General features: G+C 41.4%; 2 protein-coding genes across 5 annotated transcripts in view; one reads left to right on the top strand and one right to left on the bottom strand.

The window, feature by feature from the left end:
• Positions 1-26,856, bottom strand: part of rock1 (Rho-associated, coiled-coil containing protein kinase 1) — a 61,433-nt gene that overhangs the window by 6,376 nt on the left and 28,201 nt on the right. For 3 of the 4 annotated variants that reach the window (XM_054741353.2, XM_054741348.2, XM_054741358.2), the window contains exons 6-20: positions 19,758-19,842; positions 19,463-19,607; positions 19,236-19,374; positions 17,336-17,427; positions 16,393-16,552; positions 16,238-16,310; positions 16,055-16,143; positions 4,273-4,321; positions 3,890-4,025; positions 3,535-3,626; positions 3,209-3,455; positions 2,974-3,080; positions 2,287-2,437; positions 1,092-1,252; positions 833-1,017 (exon numbers count right to left, since the gene is read on the bottom strand). In XM_054741353.2, coding sequence (XP_054597328.1) covers positions 833-1,017; positions 1,092-1,252; positions 2,287-2,437; positions 2,974-3,080; positions 3,209-3,455; positions 3,535-3,626; positions 3,890-4,025; positions 4,273-4,321; positions 16,055-16,143; positions 16,238-16,310; positions 16,393-16,552; positions 17,336-17,427; positions 19,236-19,374; positions 19,463-19,607; positions 19,758-19,842 — 1,911 coding nt within the window. Of the gene's footprint in view, positions 1-832; positions 1,018-1,091; positions 1,253-2,286; positions 2,438-2,973; positions 3,081-3,208; positions 3,456-3,534; positions 3,627-3,889; positions 4,026-4,272; positions 4,322-16,054; positions 16,144-16,237; positions 16,311-16,392; positions 16,553-17,335; positions 17,428-19,235; positions 19,375-19,462; positions 19,608-19,757; positions 19,843-26,025; positions 26,103-26,856 lie in introns of those variants that run through there. The other variant, XM_070541648.1, reaches the window with a different exon arrangement.
• Positions 23,355-25,211, top strand: LOC129163519 (uncharacterized). Its single transcript, XM_054741410.2, has 2 exons — positions 23,355-25,020; positions 25,101-25,211. The coding sequence occupies exons 1-2, from the start codon at positions 23,580-23,582 to the stop codon at positions 25,115-25,117; spliced, it is 1,458 nt and encodes a 485-aa protein (XP_054597385.1). The 5' UTR covers positions 23,355-23,579; the 3' UTR covers positions 25,118-25,211.

Raw genomic sequence — 26,856 nt, 5'->3', positions numbered from 1 at the left:
TGTGCCTTGATTTTGCGGTCATTCACATTGTTTTTTTTGTTGGCCAGGAGGAACTCTGGGATTTCCCGCGTGTGCTGAGGATGTGGAGTGACCAGATACTGTTATTGAGGGTGTTTCTGTATGTAAATGATGAGGACAAGAGCACCCGAGTACAGGTGGGATTTATCAACAGTCTAAGGTTTTGCTGGAGGTTTCTTCCTGAGGAGCGTGGGTTGATCACCGCATGCTTCATAAATCAGAATTTTGTCCGTTTGCACCAACATTCTGAATGTCATCAGTTTTAAGGACTATAGGACAGTTTCTATGAACGTCTGATAAATGGGGGTGTTCTGCTGAGCTGTGACACCTTCCAGAAGGGGGCCGCCGGCTGGCACACCACTACACAACCTCGCTCCCCGGATATCAATTCTTTACTTTCTCAATCATAGAAAGTGCTACTACTAGTTCACCTGTTCTGTCTTATCAAATCCCCAGTGAGCTGTGGTGGATGGCTGCTTATACTGATCCAGGATCTGTTGATTTCTTCCTGTTAAAGGGGAGTTTTCCTCTCCACTGTTGCTACATGCTTGCCTAGTATGAGAATTGCTGTACAGTCTGACAAAGTCAGTGACTTGATGCAATTTGCTGGGCTTCCTTATATAGGAAATTTTACCAAATTTCCATAATGAACTGAACTCCATCAGTTGATAAGTAGGATCAGTTGGAATGTTTACTTTATGAAGTGCTTTGAGACTACTCTTGTTGTGATTTAGCGCTTTATAAATAAACTGAATTGAATTAATAGGTAAACATATTTCACACCTGAGTTATTTGTTTTATTTCAGAAACATACTTAGTCAGCTGTGCCAGCTGGAACTCCAGGGAGCGTTTGCTCTCTAGTGCCGTGTTGATCTCCTGCTTGAGCTGCTTCTCTGAACACCTTAGACGATCCACATCCTGCATGCGGATCTTAAGGTCATTCTGAGCCAGACAACGCTTGCTTGACTCTTGTTCTAGCTGCATACGCAGACTTTTCACCTGGGGAGAGAGGAAATGTGTACATTTAAGAAAAAAAATAAAAATCTTTCATATGAACAAGATTTTTCACTTACATCTTCTTCCAGCCTTTCCTTTTGTTTCATCAGCTGCTCCATTTTTTGCACAGACTGCTTTAGGTCGAATTCCAACATGGAGCACTGCTTCTCCACCTCCAGGACCCGGCTCTCCGCTCGCATCCTCGCTCCGGTCTCCTCTCCCATCTTCTGCTGAACAGCTGGAGCAGAAGAGTAACAGAGGATTTTTTTTACTAGTAATACCCGAGCAGGGAGGTAAACTGAGAAAAACATTCCACAATATTGCTTAAATGTCCAGACATGCAAGTAAAGCTGATTTTCATGCTTAAAAATGAGGATTTCTTTTCTATTAAGTAATTACTGTTGCTGTTCTGTTTGGATCTACTTTGACACAAAAAAAGGAAGATGTAACCTGAACAACATTATCATTTAAAGTCTCTTTCCGGAGTATTTCTCCTATACGATGGCACCATCTAGTGGCTGACAAGCATTTCACACAAAAAGTCTGTCGCTCTGTTTTTTTAAGATGGCGACGTCACGTTTCTTGTTCATAAATGTGCTTCTGTAGCTGACAAATGGAGCTAGAACACGTCGTTTTACAAGTATTATTCTCATGTCATGTTGTGTTTTCATATATTTATATTTTAAAGACTTTCTTGTCTGTGAAAAGTTCATCAACTCTGCATCAGCTGAAGTATTCCTTAAATTTGAAGCATCTAAGCAGTAGTCTGACGCTATTGGTTAGTTCTGGTCGGCGTTCAGTTTCTTACTGCACGGAGCTCTGCGGGGCAGGGGGCGTGCTTAGCAAAACAAATTGCAAAAATAAAAAACATAAAAAGACGCAAAGCTTACATTATATCACAGTATATGATAAGATTATCACTTTTACGGAATTCTGAAAAACCATACATAATTTCTGAAAGTAGAAAACTCCGGAAAGCTACTTTAATTTAATATGCAATGAGTCAACGCCTCGACACGCTCACTAGCCTGCACCTGAATTCCTCTAAACCCAACAGCACCTCAAGGGGACTTCAGATCACAGAGAAAAGAAAGATGAAGTAGAAACAAAGTGATGGAGTGAGAAATAAGATATATGCAACCTTTCACAAGAAAAAATGTAAGAAAAAGTAAAAGAAGAAAGGAATTAAGAGGTGAAAAAAAAACTACAGTTGAAGAATATATTAGAGAAGGGAAAGTGGAGGGTGCATGCTAGGACATGGGACCAGCATACCATTCATGGCAGCTGATTTGGCTTCTTCAATAGATTCGTATTTGTCAGTGAGCTGTGCTCGGGTCCCTCTGTGCTCCGTCTGCTCCTGCTCCAGACGCTGCTGCAACGTCTTCAGCTTGTAGTTCAGGTCAATCTCCAGACTGTTCTTTTCCTGTAGGGAGGGAATATAAAAAAACAGATTAGACTAAAAGCCAATTATTAAAACTTTGAACTTTACACGCGGCTGACATCATAGCACATAAGTCAACAGACATTGGTTTTTTCTATTGCAGGTACCGATGCCAACATGTAGGAGACATGGTAAGCTGATGGCCGATACGCACTGCTGATTTTCATGGCAGATATCTAGACATTTTCCACCTTAATTTCATGCTGAAATATCTCTAATAACATAAGTTGATAAACAAAATTTCTAAAGCTGTACCAGTTTTGAACTGAATTTAACTAACTTAAATAGTAACTTTGTGCACTGCTAAATGTTAAAGTCAAACACCTAAATAAAGTTAATTTAGACTATTTATTATAAATTACATTTAAATTAAATTCTGCAACAGCACTGGGCTGTCGAGGTTGCTCCTGACTTTTAATCTGCTTTACTAAGGACAAGTGTCAGCCAACGCCGACGTATAAAGGAACAGTAAATATTGGCCATACGACATATCACTCTACCCCTATTAAAGCGTGTACCTTCTCCAGGTTATTACTCCTTTCTTGGGCCTGCTTGCGTTCTGCTTCCACTTTGGAGAGGCTGAGCTTCAAGTTTTTGCTGTCCTCTTGTAGTCCAGATAGTCTTGCTGCAAGTGAAACATTTATGTTAAGTGTTGTTCCCTTATAACTTGATTTATGACTACAACACAAAAAATCCAGTCATAGATGTGACCCAACTTTGGATAAACGACCAGCCTAAGTGTCATCAAGTCACCTTGCAGCTCACTAATCTCCTCTGAGCCCTGACTGTAGTTCCTGCGCTCTGAGTCCAACGTGCTCTGAAGAAGCAGGAGCTCCTTCTCCAGCTGTGCCTTCACTGCATCAGCTGCACGGCTCCTCTCCTGCAGCTCACGGTTCAAACTCTCCAACTGGCTCGTCGTTTGCGTCAACTCCCCGTTGTTCTTCCTCAGTCTTGCAACAGTGTCCGATTCCGCTCGCAGCAAGACATTTGCTTCTTGCAGCTGTCAACCAGGACAAAGGACAATGAATTAAATAGATTTAGAGAATAATGTTAAAAAAATAGCTGTTTTGATTACACACCTGCATTTGGAGTTGGGCAATCTTATCATTTGAAGCCTGTGAGTTCTGACTGATCTTCTTCATATCTTCAAGCTGCTCCTTTAAAGTTGACACTAAACCAAAATAAAGTTAATCAATAAAACCAAAATTTGTTTGTGAATTCTTTCTTGATTTATCAAAACATGCATTTGCAGAACACGTTTAACTAAATTTTCAGTCTGTTTATATCTGTCATTTGTAGTTATTCAACAGGAAAACACTAGAATGAGCTTCGTGATTTCTGTGATCTGTGGTAAAATGAAGATCCTGCTTGGGACATATATGACCAGGACATCAACTACTTAACAACTAAATCAGCAGCCGTTGCCATCTTTACCCTCGTTCTCCAAATTGCGTCTCTTCTCTGCTTCCTGGTCAGCTTTTCTTTGGCACTCGGTGAATCTGTGCTGCAGCATGAGCTTGTCTTTCTCCAGCAGAGACACGCTGGCTTCTGCACTCTTCCTCAGGTTTGCCTGCAGCAAAGAACGACCGGAGCAGCTGTGATACAGCAGAGACTGATCCTCACTCAAGCTAAAAATGCTAAACAGGAACATATTCTGATTTATTGCTGAATGGGAACATCACACTGTTGCTGGCAAAACCATAAAAGATAAAAAAAAAAAAAACCTGTGTGGCTGTTTCAGTGAATATGTAATGGTTTTCAAATCTGCTAATGTAGATGTATAATATTCCAGTGAGTAATAAAAGAGAAAAAGTAACCTCTTCATCCAGCTCTTTCATGATCTTCTCAGTCTTGGTGTTTGATGCCCTAGGGACAAGAGAATGAGGGGGAAACCTTTGATAGTTAATGTTCCCCATATTTTAATGCTGAAGGCAATTAAACTGTGTGCACTGAACTGGAAAGCTACAACAGAGCAAAGAAAACCTTAAAGACAAAAGTTCACTGGGAAACAGTTTTTACTTCATTCTTTTTGAAATATGATTGGTCAAAGACAGAAAATAGACAGGCAAAGACGCGAATTAGAAAAGCCTGACAGATCTACGTCACTGTAAATAACATTCATGGGCTCACCCCTCTTGGATCGTGACGGGGAAAGCAGCAGAGAATGCCTTGGCTAGTAGAAGCTAACTATTAGCATTAGCAACTCCACAACATGGCAGAACTCCTTCAGGCTTGTGTTATTTGTGGAGACAAAACATCAACGTTGGAAAGTAAACTGAGTCAGTGGTGGAGTTGCGTTGCTGTTAGCCAATCAGAGGCGAGATGTTTGAAATTCAGTAAATTAGACTCCAAAACCTGCAATGTGCTGCTCCCCACTCCCCTTTACTTCCTAAAACAGGAGTGTTAAGAGTTCATCAGGCCTTCATATATACTAGAGACCACCACAGCAAATGTATTAGGGGAAAAAATGCTTTTTTTAAAGACGGCGTTCATGTGTAAAGTAATTTGGAGTCATGACTCTGAAAGGACCTATACAAGTGCAGGTCATTTATCATTTAGAAGGGACCAGATGCATAAAATCAGGAGAAAACTAAATGTTTCGATAAGAAAAAATGTGTCCATTCTTCTTTCAGTGTGACATAAATGGCAAACAGCCTGTATTTAATAGATCTGTGTAGCTTTTCTGACCCGAGCTTCTCCTCGTCTATTTTCTATTGGAGGCTGATGCAGGAGAAGACTATTTTCATGTTCCGCCTGCATGTTAAACTAAGAGTGACTGATCAGTTTTCAAAAATAAGTAGAAAGTGGTCTGTCGGTGGACTTGCTCTTCAGCAATATAAAAAAACAAGAACGATTTCCTGTTTCTTTTTTCTAGAAACATTTCTCAGTCCTCTTGTGCATGTAACCCAGAAGCTAGAACCTTAATGAGGTATTAACTAATTGGCTTACTAATATGATCCATCCTCAATTTAGATAAAATATAAAATATAAATTAAGGAAATTAACAATACTAATTAATAGATATCTAATTAACTAATAGATAATTTCATAATGAATTATTGGAAGGGTGAATAACTAAAATAACGAGTTTAATATTAAACATCGGTTAAAACAAGAATCTTGAACATCCCTAACAGAAACAGAAGAGGAAAGCTGTATACTATTGGTCCAGGTGGGAATCTGAAATTTCATTGGCTGAGAGAAATAAGTCCCGCCTCCGCGAAATAAAACCGTGCGACGCAGCTGAGCGAGAGGAGAGACAAACGGCTGTGCAGCACGCAGATACAGAAAGCAAAGACTGAGCGGTTAGAGAGAGAGAGAGAGAGAAAAAAAAACAACGGTCGAGGCCGTGAAGAACCCTGATTTGGGTGCCGCATAGATAGAGGGAGAGGCGGACTTGACTCCTTCTAATAAGAGCTAGGAACTTGGAACCAACGCGGTGAGTAAAGAAAAAAGAAGAGAAAAAGCTAACGATGCAACTTAAAAAAAAAAAGGAAACTTAAATAGCTTATCAAATTAATTCCATTCTTATAGATTTGTGTGGAGACGACAGAGTGAACCAATCCTCTGTAGGAGGGAACCGTTGGAGCGCGTTGGTGAGTGAATGAGATTAAATTCAGTAAATTATTAAATTCAAAAAGCTAATTACAGCAACCGAGGTGACAGCAGTGGGCTGCTAGACGTTAGATCCCAGGGGTTAACATCTCAAACTACCAGTTAACGGTGGTAGGGCATATAGGAGTTAACGGCTCAAACCGCCAGTTAACGGCGGTAGGGCATATGGGATTCCCAGGAGTTAACGGCTCAAACCGCCAGTTAATGGTGGTACGGCCTAGATGTACAAGGTCCTCAGGGGCGTTATAGCTAACGCCATAGAATTAGCAATGCGTCCCTTAACCAAACATTTAATAATAAAAAAAATAGATAAATAAAAATAAATAAAAGCTAACTGATTAGGGAGGAATTATTTTACAAAGGTGGACCAAAGGACCAGAATTTATATTTTGTTGAATTTTGTTATAGAACATTTTATTTATTTATTTATTTATTTATTTATTTATTTATTGTGTTACAGATATACAAGGTGTCACAATGCTGTATAGAAACACAACTAAATGTATCCTTGTTGTCATGAATGTATTTCTTGTTGAATAGTGTAGAGTAATAGAATCTAACTGAGCCTATTGAGCTGAACAATTGTTGTCATATGTAATTATATTTCCAGAGCTACTGAGAATTATTTTAATAGACAATCAAATTGATGTTATGTTAGTTGAACTGTGAACCCAAACATGATTGGCTATGCCAATAGAGTGAAGCATTTGTTTAAGTCTGTAAGACTTTATGCTGTGATGTGACGAGAAGGGTCGATGCCAACTTGCTAACAGTCCTGTTGTTTACAGGCTGGGTTTTTTTTTTTTCCTTGGGTTTGATCCCGACTCCTATGATCACTCACTTGGAACGAGAACTGGATTTCTTCCTGACGAGGGAGATGGCGAGCCTTAACCACTGAACGAACCAGGACATCTCAAGTAACTGAAGAGCAGACTGCTCTCTTCTGTGAACAATCTCAACGGTGTGGTAGGAAAAAATCGCACCACCGGACTCTGACTTTCACCCCAAGCGTGGGGATTTGACTTGACGCCGGCTGACTTGTGACTCATATGATCAAATCTCATACCGACCATTTTACTATTGTCGATTGTTTTCATCTGTTTTTGTGTGTTATCTTTATGTGTTATATTTCCCATTATTATTAAAATTTAGTATATAAACCGTTTCATGCTATACCCGTGACTCCAGTCATTCTTAAACAACCTCCAATTCTCCCCGAACCTAATTATTGGCCCATTTGTTTATTTTTTCTTTTAATTATCTTATTGTATCCTGTAATCCGGTTACATAAAACTTGGCGAGCCAGCCAGGAGAATTGTAGAGTTGTTACCTTAGCTAACCATTGACTGACATCATAAGAGTGCCTGGAGGTCACAGTGGTTTGCCATTTTGGCATTATTGGTACTTTTGAGTGTTTTAAAATGGAAGTTGTGAAAACAGAAAAGGTCAAAGTTTCAAATGCTGTTTTAATCAGTGGGTTAACTGATACAGACCTTGATAACGAAGTCTTTGGGTTTATGGAAGGATTCGGACCAGTTAACAGGCGCATTAAGTTACCAAACTGTGATCAGATTATTGTGGAGTTTCAACATGAAGCCACTGTTAAGGAATTAAAGAAACAATGTTTACCCTATGACAAACCTTGTACTAGGAACCCAGATGTTTTCTTTCATATTCAAGACCTAGCCAGCGCGTACAGTCTAGAAACTAGCACATCTGCCACTGATGCCTATCTGTCAGAGCTCAGGGACATAGCTGCGCGTAGCAATCAATCATTTAAAGACCTTCTAATGGAGGAACTGGCAAAAATTGGGGAATCTTTAGGAAGGGATACCCATGCATCTGAACCAGTCACTGAACCAGAGCCAATGCTCCATAGTGACCAAGTTACATATTCCCTGCCTTTAACACCAGAAGTTAACTATATGAACAACTCAAAGGACAATTGTCCACCTACAGAGACTGGAAAACAAAACCCTTGCATTCCACCAAATCTTTTAAACACACCTGAGGTTCAGCGAGTTATTGTGGAACACATTGTTAAAAGCAGTGAGGTTATCCCTCCGCCTACTTCACAATACAGACTAAAACCGTTCTCAGGGCGAGTTCCACACCCTTCTTTTGAAACTGACTATGATACTTGGCGTAGTAGTGTAGTGTTATGCATAAATGATCCTTCACTCACCAAGTCCCAAATTGTACGAAGGATCGTGGAGAGTCTGTCAGCCCCAGCAGCGAGCATCGTTAAAGCTCTTAGTCCAAAATCCGACCCGGAAACGTACCTTGAACATCTCGATTCAGCTTACGCAGCTGTCGAAGACGGCGACGAGCTCTTTGCTCGCTTCTTAAACACAAACCAGGACAGTGGTGAAAAACCTTCCGATTACTTTCAGAGGTTATACACCTTGTTAAACCTAGTTATTCAGAGGAATGGAATTTCCTCCAGTGACGCCGACCAGCAGCTGCTCAAGCAGTTTTGCAGAGGCTGTTGGGACAGCTCGCTGATTTCAAACCTGCAACTCGAACAAAAGAAAGACAACCCGCCTCATTTTACAGCACTTCTCCTCAAACTGCGCACTGAAGAAGACAAACAGGCTACTAAAGCAGCACGCATGAAACAACACTTAGGGGCACAACGAACTAGAGTGTATTCAAATGTGCAAACAACATGCTCTCAGAGTAAAAACACTTGTGAACTGGAAATAGATGATAACTGTGATGACTTACGCAAACAAATCGCTGAGCTCAGGAGCCAAATTGCACAGCTTAAGGTTAACAACACAGATAAAAAGGCAAAGAAAACTCAAAAAGAGTCAAAACCCCGTGTGGGGACTAAAATTCCAGATGAGCCCAAACAGATTCAGCAGATAACAGCAGTGGTGCCCAGACCAAAGCCTGGATACTGTTTTAAGTGCGGAGAAGATGGGCACATAGCTTCTAGCTGTAGCAACGAGCCAAATCCAGCACTAGTTGCAACTAAAAGACTTGCTCTTAGACAGAAGCAGCGCGAGTGGGAGATGTCAAAGCCAATTGCTCAGTCTCCTCCTTTAAACCGGTAGAAGCTCCTATCGTGGGACAGATAGGTGCTAAAGTAGAACCAAGTCCCTCTAAGGAAAGGACAGAGAGACTTTTTTGCAAGCCAGTTCATGCTCATTCAGTGCCAAAACTTCCCAAAAGATTAGTGGGTGGGCGATGCACAGCTACAGTCTCAGTTAACAGTGTTGAATGTAATTGTTTACTGGATTCAGGGTCCCAGGTAACCACCATTGCCAATTCTTTTTACCAAGAACACTTACCTGACCTCTCAATTAAACCCATCAGTAATCTGTTAGAAGTCGAGGGCGCAAACGGTCAAGCAGTTCCTTATTTAGGATACATAGAGATAAGTGTCACATTTCCAAAAGAGCTCGATCAGTCTGGACTTGAGTTACCTACCCTTGCGTTAGTGGTTCCGGATATAAGTTCAAACTCTGATACACCACTACTCATTGGCACAAACACACTCGATCCTTTGTATGAGCAATTGTCTGCCAATAACTTACCTGATTCCAAGGCACTCTCTTATGGGTACCAACACGTGCTAAAAGCCTTAGCAGTCAGAAAAAAACAAAGCAAAGATGGACGAGTTGGTGTGGTGAAGCTTCGAGGGAGAACCCAAGAAGTTCTCCCTGCAAATAAAAAACTGTTACTAGAAGGGTTTATGCAACCCAGCCAAAACAAGCATGAGCCTTATGCACTCATTGAACAACCCACCAATGGTTCTCTACCAGGGGGTATAATTGTAGACTGTTGCCTCATTTCCTTACCTTCACATGGTCCATACAAAGTACCTGTTGTACTAAGAAACGAAACTAACCATGACATCACATTACCCACTAACTGTGTGATCGCTGAGTTAGTTAAAGCCGATCGTGTTATGCCATATCCAGAACCTGACAAAAGTGATCAGAAAGTACTTGCGGCGTGTAGTTCGCAGCAACAGACTTCACCTTCAAACCCTCCTCTCAGTTTTGACTTCGGTACTTCGCCCTTGTCCGAAGAATGGAAAGGGAGGATCACCAACAAACTTAACACTTACTCCGATGTGTTTTCGCACCACGATCTTGATTTTGGTCATACACAACAGATAAGACATCACATCAACTTAAAAGACGAGACCCCATTCAAACAGAAATCTCGGCCGATCCATCCACATGATTATGAAGCCGTGAGAAAACATTTGGAAGCCCTCTTGGAAACCGGTATAATAAGAGAGTCGGAGTCTCCATTTGCCTCACCAATAGTGGTAGTTCGGAAAAAGAATGGTGAGGTACGTCTATGTATAGACTATAGAAAGCTTAATCTGCAAACCATTCGCGACGCATATGCCCTGCCTAACTTGGAGGAGTCCTTTTCTGCTCTCGCTGGATCACAGTGGTTTTCTGTGATGGACCTCAAGTCAGGTTACTATCAAATAGAGATGTGTGAAAAGGATAAACCTAAAACTGCTTTTGTTTGCCCGTTTGGGTTTTATGAATTTAACCGTATGCCACAAGGAATAACAAATGCTCCAAGCACTTTCCAACGGGTTATGGAAAAGTGTATGAAGGACATTAATCTGAAGGAAGTGTTAGTTTTCCTAGACGACTTGATCGTCTTTTCCAACTCCTTGGAAGAACACGAAACCAGACTTTCTCACGTTCTTGAACGGCTTAGAGAATACGGACTCAAGCTATCACCAGATAAGTGTCGTTTTTTCCAGACATCTGTGCGTTATCTTGGACATATAGTATCTCGAGATGGCATAAAAACCGATCCAGATAAGGTGGAAGCACTCAAAACATGGCCGAAGCCTCAGACTTTGAAGGAACTCCAATCTTTCTTAGGATTTACCGGTTATTACCGACGCTTCGTTAAAGATTACTCAAATATTGTCAAGCCACTAACATCTCTCACGGCTGGTTATCCACCCAAACGGAAAAACTTTAAAACACCACCATGTAGATCAAAGTACTTGAACCCCAAAGAACCCTTTGGGAATCGTTGGAGCCAAGACTGTGAGAAGTCCTTTCAAACTATTATTGAAAAACTTACCACTTCGCCAGTTCTTGGCTACGCTGACGCAAAACTCCCATATCTAGTACACACAGATGCTAGTACGACCGGACTCGGTGCAGCGCTATACCAAGTGCAAAACGGTGTCACACAGGTAATCGCTTATGCAAGTCGCGGTTTAAGCTCTAGTGAAACTAGGTACCCTGCGCACAAGTTGGAGTTTCTAGCCTTAAAGTGGGCCATAACAGATAAGTTTCATGACTATTTGTATGGGAACACATTCACTGTCATTACTGATAATAATCCGTTAACTTACCTCTTAACAACGGCAAAACTCGATGCAACGAGCTATCGTTGGCTAGCTGCGTTGTCCACCTATAATTTTGACATCAGATACCGTGCAGGTACACAGAACGTTGACGCGGATGGCCTGTCTAGGAGGCTGCATGATAAACCTGAAGACAACTCAAAATTCACTGAGGAATGCCAACGACTAGATGAGTTCCGATCTCATCTTTTATCCTCTGTCAAAGAAGTCGAGCTTCAACTTCAAGCCGAAGCAGTGAAGGCAACATGCCAAAAGCACATGGTCTTGGATGAGACTGATTCTCCTTGTGGTTTAGTTCAGTCACTTGCCATGTCTGCAGCGGCCATTCCAGACCTATTCCAGTTGGAAGACAATAGTGACAGTTTCTTTGCTGTGCCCAAGTATAACCATGCTGACCTTGTCTCCTTGCAGAGGAAAGATCCAACCATTGGCCGAGTCATTCAGCTGCTTATGACTGACAATAAACCGCCAACTGATACTATTGCAGAACCCCCGGTGGTTCTTAACCTTTTTAGAGAGTGGAAACGGTTTGAGTTTCAAAATGATTTACTGTACCGGAGACGCCAATTAGGACCAGAGACATCATTGCAGTTAGTCTTGCCTGATTCATTACGTTCAACAGTCATGCAAAGCCTACATGATGATATGGGGCATCTTGGGGTTGAACGTACGACAGATCTCATTCGGTCCCGTTTTTACTGGCCAAGAATGGCTAGTGATATCGAAATCAAAGTTAAAACTTGCGAAAGATGTATCCGTCGGAAGGCCCTCCCTGACAAAGCTGCTCCAATGGTGAGTATTACCACCACCAGACCTATGGAGTTAGTTTGCATGGATTTTCTCTCCATAGAACCAGACAGTAAGAACACTAAAGATGTCTTAGTGATTACAGACCATTTTACAAAGTATGCAGTGTCCATCCCAACCAAAGATCAGAAAGCCACCACCGTCGCGAAGAACCTGTGGGAACATTTTTTAGTCCACTACGGGTTTCCTGAGCGTCTTCATAGTGATCAGGGACGGGATTTCGAATCACGTACAATCAAGGAACTTTGTTCTTTACTTGGTATCCGTAAAGTCAGAACGAGCCCTTATCACCCTCGTGGCAACCCCGTTGAACGGTACAATCGTACATTACTCAGCATGTTGGGAACTTTACAAGCCACTGAGAAACATCACTGGCGCGATTTTGTAAAACCACTTACTCACTCGTACAATTGTACAAAAAAATGACGTGACGGGATACTCTCCCTACGAGCTAATGTTCGGTAGGCAGCCTCGGTTGCCTATAGATATTGCCTTTGGGTTACCGCATTTGAACAAGCCCTCTATAACTCATTCTCAGTATGTTAAAGAACTGAAGAGTCATCTGGAACAGAGTTATGACATTGTCATAAAAAACTCTCAAAAAACAGCGAGGAAGAACAAAGAACGGTTTGACAGAAACATTCGTGAGTCCACACTAGGTGTGGGAGATCGTGTTTTAGTCCGAAATCTTCGCTTAAGAGAAAAGCATAAATTAGCAGACAAATGGGAGCAAACAGTGTATATAGTTCTCAAACAGATGGAAAACTTGCCAGTATACACTGTAAAACCAGAGAACGGAGAAGGACCCAACAGAACACTCCACAGAGATCTTTTACTGCCTTGTGGTTTTCTCTCTTCATTAGAAAATGAAACAGAACGCGTTACGAAACCTAGCAGACCTCATACAAGACAGAGTTCAGCCTTAGAACCTGACCCAGATGAGCCACTTGACGAAGAGGTAGATGAGTTTTATTACTCTGATCTTCCACAAGTGCTAAACCGACCATCCTATCAAATAGCGGTCACCTTGCCAAATAGGGAACTCATAGCAGATTCAGGACCGGTAAATAATATTCAACAACAAAACACACTATCCTTACACACAGGGGATCGCAAGGAACCAACCTTAGCTGGTAATGAAAATGCTGAATTGTCCTTACTTGACAAAGGCATCAACACCGAAACATTCTTACCTGACAGAATGAGTGAAACTGCGACATTCTTACCTGAAAGAGTGAAAGAAGCAGCAACATACTTACCTGAAAAAACGAAAAAAAACGAAGTATACTTACCTGACGTAGAAACGGGGGATGAAACTAACACAAACCTACCTCAATTGGATGGTGTCCTAAAGTCGCAGCAACGTGATGTAAGTTTTGAACCCATCATACACGATCAGACACATACATCTGAAAAGACCAAAGTCTTAGAGAATAGCTCATCAGCTCTGTCGGAAACAGAGAGCTCACTTCGTCCTGTCTCAGTTGAGAATCAAACCGAAACGGATGAGCATGATACTGTGCAACCAGAGATGTATGTCAGGAGATCTGAACGAAGTAGTCAGCCTCCTCAAAGACTAACTTACTCTCAATTGGGCAATCCACTAGTGACCGTAGTTAGGTCCCTTTTCCAAGGACTTAATAAAGCTTTTATTGACTCTCTTACTCAAGAAGTTGTGTACCCCGTAGAAACAATGCACAGGGACGTGCATGATATTTAATGGGGGAGGATGTAACCCAGAAGCTAGAACCTTAATGAGGTATTAACTAATTGGCTTACTAATATGATCCATCCTCAATTTAGATAAAATATAAAATATAAATTAAGGAAATTAACAATACTAATTAATAGATATCTAATTAACTAATAGATAATTTCATAATGAATTATTGGAAGGGTGAATAACTAAAATAACGAGTTTAATATTAAACATCGGTTAAAACAAGAATCTTGAACATCCCTAACAGAAACAGAAGAGGAAAGCTGTATACTATTGGTCCAGGTGGGAATCTGAAATTTCATTGGCTGAGAGAAATAAGTCCCGCCTCCGCGAAATAAAACCGTGCGACGCAGCTGAGCGAGAGGAGAGACAAACGGCTGTGCAGCACGCAGATACAGAAAGCAAAGACTGAGCGGTTAGAGAGAGAGAGAGAGAGAAAAAAAAACAACGGTCGAGGCCGTGAAGAACCCTGATTTGGGTGCCGCATAGATAGAGGGAGAGGCGGACTTGACTCCTTCTAATAAGAGCTAGGAACTTGGAACCAACGCGGTGAGTAAAGAAAAAAGAAGAGAAAAAGCTAACGATGCAACTTAAAAAAAAAAAGGAAACTTAAATAGCTTATCAAATTAATTCCATTCTTATAGATTTGTGTGGAGACGACAGAGTGAACCAATCCTCTGTAGGAGGGAACCGTTGGAGCGCGTTGGTGAGTGAATGAGATTAAATTCAGTAAATTATTAAATTCAAAAAGCTAATTACAGCAACCGAGGTGACAGCAGTGGGCTGCTAGACGTTAGATCCCAGGAGTTAACATCTCAAACTACCAGTTAACGGTGGTAGGGCATATAGGAGTTAACGGCTCAAACCGCCAGTTAACGGCGGTAGGGCATATGGGATTCCCAGGAGTTAACGGCTCAAACCGCCAGTTAATGGTGGTACGGCCTAGATGTACAAGGTCCTCAGGGGCGTTATAGCTAACACCATAGAATTAGCAATGCGTCCCTTAACCAAACATTTAATAATAAAAAAAATAGATAAATAAAAATAAATAAAAGCTAACTGATTAGGGAGGAATTATTTTACAAAGGTGGACCAAAGGACCAGAATTTATATTTTGTTGAATTTTGTTATAGAACATTTTATTTATTTATTTATTTATTTATTTATTGTGTTACAGATATACAAGGTGTCACAATGCTGTATAGAAACACAACTAAATGTATCCTTGTTGTCATGAATGTATTTCTTGTTGAATAGTGTAGAGTAATAGAATCTAACTGAGCCTATTGAGCTGAACAATTGTTGTCATATGTAATTATATTTCCAGAGCTACTGAGAATTATTTTAATAGACAATCAAATTGATGTTATGTTAGTTGAACTGTGAACCCAAACATGATTGGCTATGCCAATAGAGTGAAGCATTTGTTTAAGTCTGTAAGACTTTATGCTGTGATGTGACGAGAAGGGTCGATGCCAACTTGCTAACAGTCCTGTTGTTTACAGGCTGGGTTTTTTTTTTTTCCTTGGGTTTGATCCCGACTCCTATGATCACTCACTTGGAACGAGAACTGGATTTCTTCCTGACGAGGGAGATGGCGAGCCTTAACCACTGAACGAACCAGGACATCTCAAGTAACTGAAGAGCAGACTGCTCTCTTCTGTGAACAATCTCAACGGTGTGGTAGGAAAAAATCGCACCACCGGACTCTGACTTTCACCCCAAGCGTGGGGATTTGACTTGACGCCGGCTGACTTGTGACTCATATGATCAAATCTCATACCGACCATTTTACTATTGTCGATTGTTTTCATCTGTTTTTGTGTGTTATCTTTATGTGTTATATTTCCCATTATTATTAAAATTTAGTATATAAACCGTTTCATGCTATACCCGTGACTCCAGTCATTCTTAAACAACCTCCAATTCTCCCCGAACCTAATTATTGGCCCATTTGTTTATTTTTTCTTTTAATTATCTTATTGTATCCTGTAATCCGGTTACATGCAGAAAAGGAAAAACATATTTTATTCAAAAAACATATGTTATATGTCAAACACACGTGTTACATGAGAACTAAAGGTGTAATTCAGACCTGTATTTTTGTTCCAACTCATCTTTTAGTTGCATTTCACTGTGAAGCTGCTTCTCCAACTGGTAGATTTGTTTCTGCAGACTCTCCAGCTACAAACAAAGCAAAAACATTTTATTTATCAAGATGAAAAAGATCAGACATCATACAGATTTCCACCTAACGCGATGGTAAAGCTTTACTCACATGACTCTTGTCTTCTTTTGTAGAACTACTATGTTTATCGCTGGGTTTTTTGGAGGTGGAGCGGCGTGAAACACTGCAGACATTAAAGACATCGAAGATGAAATAAAAGCTTCAGGAAGCGGAGTGAAGAACGTGTCCGAGTCAGACAAGCTCACTGCTCGTTGTTGTAATACGTGAAGCCGACAAATGGAAGCTGGTTTCCCACAAAAGCCTTCGGGATGGGAAAGGTCTCCACCTCTCCCCGATCCTCCTCGATGTCGTCGAAGTTACTGGTGTCGATGTCACTGCTCAGCTCAGGCACCACAGGAGCAGCAGCTGCGTACGACACTGGAGGTTAATCGCAACGACCTTTACGACTGCTCACAACGTAATCACGAACAGCTGCGGTCGGTGCTATCCAAAAACATAGTGTTTGTTTTGGGATTGTTTTCTTTAAGGATTCGAGCATTTTTAGATTTTTTAACCCACAATAATTATATTATTTAACTGAAATGCTTACAAATTTATATATAACTTATATTTTTATTCAACTCAGACGATGCACAACTAATTTACTAGAGAAATTAGAAAAAAAAACAAGGACTCTAAACCTTTATTTTCATATTTTCTTTCCTTCTAACTGCAGTAATGTACATCTCTGTTTAAAACAAGGGGCAGTACTAAGCTACAGTATGCTGGCAGATCTGCTCTGCTGCTGCAACAACTGCAGTGGGCAGAAGTAAAATGCTGACTACAGCCTTGTGAAGAATTAAGCATAAAGCCACTAAAGAACTGACTAGCTGCTGGATTTAGCTCTACATCTCTAATCGCTCTGCTATAGAAGCAATCCCAGCGCATTAACATTTGTGTTTAACTGCATCCCCATCATTGGCTTCAAAAATGCTCTGCTGCCAATTATTACTCAGAGCAGGAACCACATTTAGTCTTGGAAAGGATACTGAATGAATGGCTTGTCTGCAAGAATTTCCTGCAACTGTCTGCAGTAGGTCAAATGGAAAACACGATCACTGGCTACACGATTGAAATAACAGAGTCCAGTCTGCCAAACAAAGTCGGAATTGGAATAATCAGATATCTTAACGGTGAGACCGCCCTTACTGTCTCGGATATTCTCAAACGTCCACTGGTCATTCTTGAAGAAACGGTGTCTCTTGATCTCATCGACACCATTACGACCCAGTCGAACCTCCCTGTAGGGACACACGTGATGTTAGGGCTGCTCGATTATGGCAAAAATGATAATCACGATTATTTTTGACTTAAACTGAGCTCTCTATTATTTAAGACTAATTTTAAATTAATGTTGATTTTATTTATTTATTTATTCTGTCATTAAATTGCACAGGGCACAAGAAAAAAATAAGAAAAAGAAACTAAATTTTCATCAAAAATAACTCCTGAATCCTAGTATAAAAAGGCCAATACACTTGCTCATATTTTAGGACCCAAAAGCTATAGGCTCAGGTTTAACCTAGACCCAAATACCCAACCAATATCTTGCAAATGCTGATAGCTAGCTATACCGTGCATTTATCATATAAAATACATTTAAAACATAAACATATATGCTTTAGTGATGTTCATGTAGGGGAGTGTACAGTAGCAACGTGTTGCTCTGAGATGAACTATCAGCGTGAGGAACTTATTTCTATCAATTTATTTACGGGTCCCATCAGTTAATGTAAAAATTGTCCCAGGCACAGCAATCGGAGGTGTGCTGCGCGTGCACTTTTTGCCATTTTTTTGCAGCTCGGGAGCCTGCAGTCTCATTGTGTGTCACTCACTCTGGCTAATCCAAGAGGGAGCCGGCTCTGAGAGCCATGTCTTTCACGGCCAACACATCACTACATCATTCCCTTTTTTATTGTTCGGAGAGCAAGCTTAATGTTTGTTAACCTGCAGGAAAAGTCGACGAGTTATCCAAAAAGTAGCTATGGGCTACCAGAAATGTTTCTAGGTTGTTCACTAGGTACTTTTAGGATTTTAAAAGTCAAGAAGGGGGTCTGAAAAGCTGTTAGAAATGGCGACTAAATCGCCAAGTTGGCAACACTGTGGGAGGAGCGCTTGATTTGCAACTCTGAGCTAGCCTGGCCTGCCAGACTTCTCTGTTTAATTCTGCACAGAGAAAGGGTCTCGAAACTCTCCTATTCAAATAACCCCACCCCCTGAGATTTCTAATCAAGCCAATCAGCGCTGAGTTGCGTACGTCACACCATAACGCAGTGTGTGTCATAAACATGGCGACTGAAGTGGAGTTTGCTGCGGCTCTTTCCTTTGTTCTAAATGACTTGGACATGTCTTTAAAAAAACAACAAGTAGAAGCGCTAAAAGCCTTTCTTCTAAAGAAAGATGTTTGTGCTGTCGCCAGACGCCATTTTTGACTACAGCTAAAAAAAAAAAAACGACAGCGTCGCGGACATCACACACAGCGACGCTCCGTTTCTCATAAACAATGAAGGCAGCGTCGGAGTTCGCTGCGGCTCTTTCCTCTGTTCTAAATGACTCGAATGTCTTTAAAACAACAAGTAGAAGCACTAAAAACATTTATTCTATTAAAAAATAATTAAAAAAAAAAGATGTTTGTGCCGTTGCCAGATGCCTTTTTTTACTACGGCTAAAAAACTACAGTGTCGCGCGGCACAGTCAACATTTCCGTCTTTTTTCTGATTGGTTATTTTTGAGCTGCCTAGTCCCGCCCCTCATGTGCCTTTCTGCCTGTGAGTTACCAAACTTTCTCTGTGCAGAATTAAACAGAGGAGACATCTGGCAGGCCAGGCTAACTGAGCAACACAAGAGGGAGGAGTAAATAATTGACTTGCTTTGTTTTTATAATAGTTCAAAACTCAAATTGTAATTGTGATTAAAATTTGATTCATTAAGCAGCCCTACATGATGCAAATGTATGTTTCAGTGACAAGAAGTGTTGCTTTATGGGTTTTATTTTATTTTTTTAAGGGTCAAACGTGCCTAAACAAAGGACAGTCTCTTGCTTTCTAACCTGTCTGTCAAAAAGGCACAAATTAGATTCTTGGCGTCATTGGAGATGTCGCTGTCATCCGGGAAGGTCAGGGCATTCTTGTGGTTCATGATTTTGCTGTAGGTCCCCACCAGTGAGTCTGCATAGAATGGCGTATCTCCTGCACACATAACAAGCTATGTAAATAACATGGTAACCACTGAAAGAAAATGTTATTTTTTTACGTTAGCTCTTTATTAGCAACTTACCAACGAGCATTTCATACAGAAACACTCCGACAGACCACCAGTCACACTCCCTGCCATAATAGCCATCTCCTCCTTGCGATTTCAGTACCTCAGGCGAAATGTAGTCTGGTGTTCCCACTGCTGTGTCACATCGTACCATACCATCCTGACAGGGAGAAGTCACTCAGCTCATTAGCACTCTGCTATATATTTCAAAACTTTATTTCCTTCAAATTTAGTAGTGCCTGAAACATTTTTATCACAATAAAAACAAAGCTAAAATAAGTTTTATCAAGACATTTAAGGGAACTGATACCTCCTTCATTTTCATGCAGGTCCCAAAGTCTGCCAGCTTTAGGTGTCCTGTTTTGTCTAGTAACATGTTATCAGGCTTCACATCTCTGTTGACGTAAAAGAACACATCATCAGACAAAGCTCCATAAAACCAGCTCTTTCAGATCAAATCTGTTAAATAAAAAACATCTAAAGCCTGCCAATGCTCCAGCTGTGTTCAAATGTTTATAACAAATCTGTTGACAAGTAAACAATATATATACAGGGTTTTTCCTGCATTCAAATTTGCATGGCGGCCGCCACAGCCTGATTTCACTCTGCCCCCAGCTATATGGATGTTATTTTAACTGCAGTGGCAGCGTTGCGCCACTACACAGGCGCTGTATCAGCAGCGGTGCACCGAAAAGCACCAAAACCGCTGCAGACAAATATCAAAAATTGCTTTTCTCACTAGTTGGTACATATCTATGGTTGGTACTATTCTATTGACTTCCTGATTTCCCCCAGGCTCGTCCATATCAGAGCAGGGCTGTACAGTGCGACGACAAAAACTGTCTGTGCGTGTCTGCCTATTTTTAAACGTAGCTCTGGTGCAACATCTTTGAATTTCTATTTTCCCCAGAATTTTATTGAACAAAAGTAAGTTACGTGTAAGAAAAATGCTTTTTACTGGTGCACAGTGTGGTAACCTGGATGCAGTGGAAGAAAATACAGAAACCAGCAAAGGCACAAAGGCAGAACCGGTCCAGAGTTTGGGATCAAAAGTGCAGCTACACGCAGATTGGCTAATGCTAAAGCTAAGGGGTAGCTGTCTCACGATCAAGTGGTGCACAGAAGAAAAAAAATGATGATCGTAAAACTAAGAAAGACTAAACTCTACAAGCGGATGAAAAGTCCCCACCATCCTGTTTATCCTGCAGCGCTATGGATCAGAACCGCTGCACACAGAAGCAGGAAGTACGGCAAGCCATTGTAGTATATAATTCACAAACATTTCTATCTTTGAACATAATTTTAACTAGATTATTGCCAACCTGTACATAATAGACATTCCACCTTTACACTGTTAGCAGCAGAAATTAAATGTTATTACCATTTCCAATACAAATGCATGTTAATGACATGCATTATATTTTACTGGATATATTTGTGTTATTTTGACTAAGAAGAGTGTTATTAATACAAACCTAAAATGTAGGTCAAAAATTTAAAAATATTTTTAACTATAAATATCAGATGGGAAAAAGGGAACTAAACACCAATCTAATGCATATTATTGAGCCTTTTATAATATTTTGCCTTTTAAAAAGTGAGGCAGTATGCATGTGCTGGCGCATGGTCAGGATGGTACCACCTCTGCCGCAACTTGAGCCAGGAAAAACCCTGTATATATATATATATATATATATATATATATATATATATATATATATATATATATTCAATTAGGAACTATATCGTGCAAAATCTACTTTGAGTTTTTGACCATGCTATATTGTTATGTCCTAATAAAAATCACCTCAAAGTGTTTTTAGGCTTCGTGCGTGCATTCTGCTCTCTAAGCTTTAGCTTTTCTTCAGCTCTGCTATTGCAATGACTGGATGGGGCATTGTTTCATCATCATGCTCTGCTCCTCTCTCTTTGTGTTTTTGTTTATGTATTTAGCAGACGCTTTTGTCCAATGTGACTTACAAGTGATAATGAAGTCAGCAGGTTGCCCTTGAAGCTACCAGAAGATGTGTTTACATGAGTTGTACCCAGACCAAGTCAAAACATAAAGTTTAAACTTCTTTTTCTTGATTTTAATGTTAAAATAACCATTATCATTTTGCTCATTATAAATGTGTTTAATCAAATGAATGGTTCTTATGCTTTGGGGTAATTATAATGGATTAATGAATCCACACTTAAGTAGATAATGTTGAATGTTTGGTACTGACCTTCACACTCAAGCACACAAACATTCACACACACCTTCCCACAGTAAAATCCAGACACATTTGATGACGCAAATGTTTTGCTTTGAGAAGAGAGAGGTTTTTGGTAAGTTTGAGTCTTTTTGGTTCAGTTCGTGTGGGGCCACGAGAGAGGGAGGACTTGTGAACAACCGCTAACGGGGAACGGAGCCCATGGGCTCAATCCCCCCCCCCCCTTTCTCTCACGCTGTTTCTGCCACGCCAGGCAGAATAGCTGAATCGCAACTTCTAACGCAGACTCATTACCGAGTCTTTTGATTTCTGAGTGAATTAACTTAAGAAAGCGCGTCGACAAAACGCTTTACCATCAACGTGTACCGAGGACAACTCTGGACCGGGTCGCAGCGCATCTTTGTCTTCTCTGCCAGCCAAGGTGCCCTGGATGAAACATCCTAAGGTGACGCCCCGGATCCGAAAGAGGGTCCAAAAGAATTCGGTGAGACAGAACACGGTGTTTAGCGTTTTGATGCATCTTTTCCAACTAAGAGCCTAAGTTTATTCAAACCATCACTTTTCACTCAGACACCTGGTTCTTCCTGAAGCAAAATCAGATGCACTCACGCATCCATCCCAGCTCATATCACTCTCACCATCACAACATTCTCAATCTTCATAAATTCATCAGAAGGTCTATTTGAGCCAGAACAGCATATCAACTGTTAAAGAGATTGTCCCACAAAGTTACTAATGTTGATTGTATTTCCTGTTTGTCAATTTCAAAATCATTAGTTTAATTTGAAGAATTAAAACTTTTAAACGTCAAACTGGTTTCCTCATTGAACTGAAACACAGACACTCAGATATTATCGGCAGTTTATGGATGAAAACAACCTTTGAGTCTTCTGAACAATATAAAATTTGGTTATTGATTTATTAAAATTAATATTCCGAATTAATACGTAGCATGGTTCCTCTTTCATAAAAGTGCATAAATCCATAACGCTACATTTAATGGCGAGCGTATCCAGTCTTCTATATCTGCGATATGTCTGATTTCTTACATCTAAAAGCTACAAACAACGCTTTTCTCTGTGTTTCACTTTGATGTCTTATTTTGAACTTAACCGGAAATTGTTCCGCTCACTAAATTCTCCGAACCTCAGAACCGAGACTAAATTCTCGGACACCTTTCGTCTCAGTGTGTTGACACTGTGGGCGAGCTATTGTGGAAAATATCTCCATTGCATGAGCGACTTATAGAAACGGAATCTGAACGGAATGCCCGTAGGCACCTACTGTTGCTTGATTGCACGGTAAACGTCGTAAGCCGGGTTATGGCCGTCACGCGTTACTGCATTCAGATTGCGTACGTTTTTTAAAGTCCGTATTACAAGCGGGGCGAGATGCCTACTTGTTAATCGGGAAAGTTTAAGTCTGGTCGCTACAGACAAAGAACGCTAGACCTGGCCGGAGAGCTAAGCTAGCACCACAGTTAGACAAAAAGGGAATGCGTCCCGTTAGATTGTCATACCATTTCTGACACAGTTAGTCTGTGTCCTCACAAAACCCGCATTGGCGGTGGTTCTTGTAAATCGCTACGGTGTGTAGAATCTACATTTTGCTACGTTTGTCCGTCTGATAGCATCTCGGCAGCGTAGGGTTTATTATTTTTTTTATTATTTTTATTTTGGACCGGTGATCGGGTCGGCTTTCACAGCCTCCGTTGCTCGGATCCATGCCTTTTTCTTCCATCTTGTGAAGTTGTGTGTATTCATTTCTCTATCAACGATTCCTTGTTTTACCCTGTGTCATAAAGTTAAGTAGGCTACGGACAGTCCTTGTTTGTGTGAGACATATTAAGGAATCTGCCCAGAGTTTTACGTCGGCTCAGAAGGTAAAAACGCGAGTTGCTCTGAACTTAATGGGAGATGGACGAGACACGACAAAATCTTTCTTGCACTGTTACACCTGGTGTGGGGTTCTCTGACGTTCTGCTTCCAGAACATGCCATGACGCAGGAGACTGTTCACCGGCTGGGCAACGCTGGTCCCTCCGCCCGCCCGAACGGGCCCGTTTTAGGCGGGTGCCGCCGGTCGGGAGCAGTGGGGACTAGTGGCTGCGGTTCGGTGCCAGCTGCACTGGGTCGGAGGTGGTTCTGGTCTGCAATTCATGACGTGAATTCGAGCAGCATGCTGTTTACAGTCATAACGCTTTTTCTTTACTTTTATTTCTTCCAGGGGGTCAAAAACCCACCATCAACATCAAGGTTTGAAATAAACAACACTTTCTCTGCTGCTTTTAAGCTGAATAAATCTCTTGAGCCTATGGTTAACCTCTCTGACAAACAGGTTGTGCTTAATCCTTTGGTTCCTAAGGCTTCTCCTCTGTCATCCATGTTAAAGGCTGAACATCTCTCCAGCATGGGTGTGAAATCTTCAGGCTGTGACCCACCGCTTCAGTCAGAGGTCTGTTTTACTCGTCAGTCCGCCTCATGCACAAACCAGCTTCTTTATCGGGGCGTGATGGAAACGTCAGCCGCCGTGAAACACTTGTGGTCTCCGGACGGAGCTACCATGCCATTTAAGGGGTTTGTGCCCGGACATCTTGACCTTTATGTGAATGACCTTGTCACTTTTCAGTTTGTGGCCTCTGCTAATACGGTGGCCAATTCTTTTCTCCTTTCACAGGGGTGTGACTTAGTCTCGGGCCTCTGTGCTCTCTTTCCTGTGATTTCTCTTACAGGTGACCGCGACGACACAGAAAACCCTGCGGTTTCCAGCTGTCCTGTGGTCAGTGGCGATATTAAAGGTGGCTCGGTGGTTGCTGTGCACACCTCTCTCACGGGCTCGGGAAGGCAACCCGGCCCGGGAGGTGTAGGTGCGTGCAGTGATGCTCTGCTCGGGGCCCCTCCTGACAAAGGGGAGGTGCTGAGTGGCTCTGAGTTTTCCGTTGCGGACTTCAGCCGGTTCGGGGGAACGCCTCCTCCGAGCGGGCGGGTCATTGCAGAAATCGACACTGACCTTCCACCAATTCAGCTGACAACATTGACCTCCGACCCGGAGTTAGGTGCTGCACCTTCTACGGGGCGGAGTTCTAGTCAGTCTGTAAATACTCTGGTTAAACCGGGTTTTTCTGATTCAGTGTGGGAACCTCCATCATTCTTGGGAATAAAGTATTCTTGGCTTCAGTTTTCAGGACAGACCATGTTCCTAAAGCTAGCATCATGTCTGTATCTGATTCTAAACATGGCTAGGTTGGCTTTGACACCCGTGACACAACCATCCTTGGATCACTCCTTTTCAGAACCTCCAAGTCCAACACCTCCAGGTCTTTGGACATCTGAACACCTACTCTTTCAGCACGATTCAGGTGACAATGTGCATCTTCTTGGTAATAGAGCTTTTAAGAGCTTAAGAACTGTTCTTTGTTATGCTTCTCCTGTCTCACAGACACGGCATACGTTTGAGAAACAAAAGGGGGGTGGGGAGCCTCCTCCCGCTTTGCGAGCATCATTTTCGCATTTCCAGTTCACTACTATTTCTGATCACAACAAAGTCGCCTCCGTTAAGCTGCAACACAACTTTGAGCAGGTAAAATCAGGTTCTGATCTAACAGCTAAACCATCAGCTTCGCTCCAGTTCCAAACGGAACCCTCAGGTAAATTCAAACAAGTTTCCCTGTGGGTTCGTAACACAAGATACAAACAGTTTGATAACCAAATCGCTTATGAGCCTGCTCCCACAGATACGTCCAAACTCGTGTCTCTGTGGGTCCGCAATACCAGATTCAAAACTCTATTCTGACCGACTCTATTCTGACCGGATTCTTTTCCACTGACTGGTGGACCGTTACAAATTCTCTCGTTTGTGGGATGAATTTTTAACAAATGTGATATCCTTTGGGTTTTTTTTTCAGGTTACCTGCCTCCAGCCAGGGTCCTGTTACTAACTCACATCTTTAGGGATTACTAACCTACTGATTTACATTTTTAGAACTGATTTACATCTCTATCTTTTTATTAGTGCTTTGTGTAGCATGATTATATTTGATTACAAAGTTAATTTTATTTTGTTACTATTTCCCTTAAAGGGCCACAAGCCAATTTGCCCTTCATTTTCATGATTATTTCCTTTATATATATGCCTTTAATTAATGCAGCCTGCTGAGTTTCACATATCAGTTAGGATTTACTTTCTTTTATTTGTGTTTTCCCTGCATCACGTTTTTACATGACACGTAGAACAGGGTGCAGTACATTTCTTCTTTAGATAATTCACAAAAGGCACCCACATTTTCCCAGAGGCACCCATAGATAGGTTTTGATTGATTTCTTTGTTTTGCATCAAATGCTATCTATCGTGTGGGCTGTCTCACTTTGTCTCCTTCTCCGAGCTCGTATGGACTACATCCCATCAGAGGGGTCGTCTTCACCATCCTTCAACTGGTTTCCTGTCGCATGGGGCTTCGGTCGTGGTTCGAGATGGGTCGAGGTCTGCGCTGGACTTCGCCTGGACTACGCCTGGGGAATACATCACCTGCCCAGCTCCGTGTGGCACACGAGCTGCTTATCCTTTGCATACCTTTGCATTATTGCTGATGAAAATTAACTGCTATTGAAATAGCTCTGCTTTCAAGATTCCCTAAGTGGATTACTTTACAATGATTGCAACAGTTTTGGCCTTAATCATCTGATCAGGATAGACTCCCTTCTACACGAGACCTGTGGTGACGCTTCATCGTTCCTGCCTTCATCTGGGATGTCTACCTTTACGAGTACATCACGTTATTGTGGTTGTGACGTCAGGTGGCCTCTGCTTGACCTCCATGTCGTCACAAAAGGGGGGAATGTAACGTGAGGAAATATGGGTTTTCTGTCACAATTGTGGTGTTGGACTCAGCTGTGTCAAAGCTGGGTCGCTGAGAACTTTCACCCACAGATTAAGACCTGAACGCCAGCGAGTCTGGGAGGAAACCATAACATCAGCCACCTGCAGTCTACCAGAAGATGTGTTTACATGAGTTGTACCCAGACCAAGTCAAAACATAAAGTTTAAACTTCTTTTTCTTGATTTTAATGTTAAAGTAACCATTATCATTTTGCTCATTATAAATGTGATTAATCAAATGAATGACTATTTAGCTTTGGGGTAATTATAATGGTTTAATGAATCCATTCTTAAATAATGTTGAGAATGTTTGTTACTG

This window comes from Nothobranchius furzeri, chromosome 11 (assembly GCF_043380555.1).
Source record: "Nothobranchius furzeri strain GRZ-AD chromosome 11, NfurGRZ-RIMD1, whole genome shotgun sequence".
In the NCBI taxonomy this organism is placed as follows: domain Eukaryota; kingdom Metazoa; phylum Chordata; class Actinopteri; order Cyprinodontiformes; family Nothobranchiidae; genus Nothobranchius; species Nothobranchius furzeri.
Note: the sequence above shows the minus strand (reverse complement) of the source record. Positions and strands in the feature narration are given on the sequence as shown.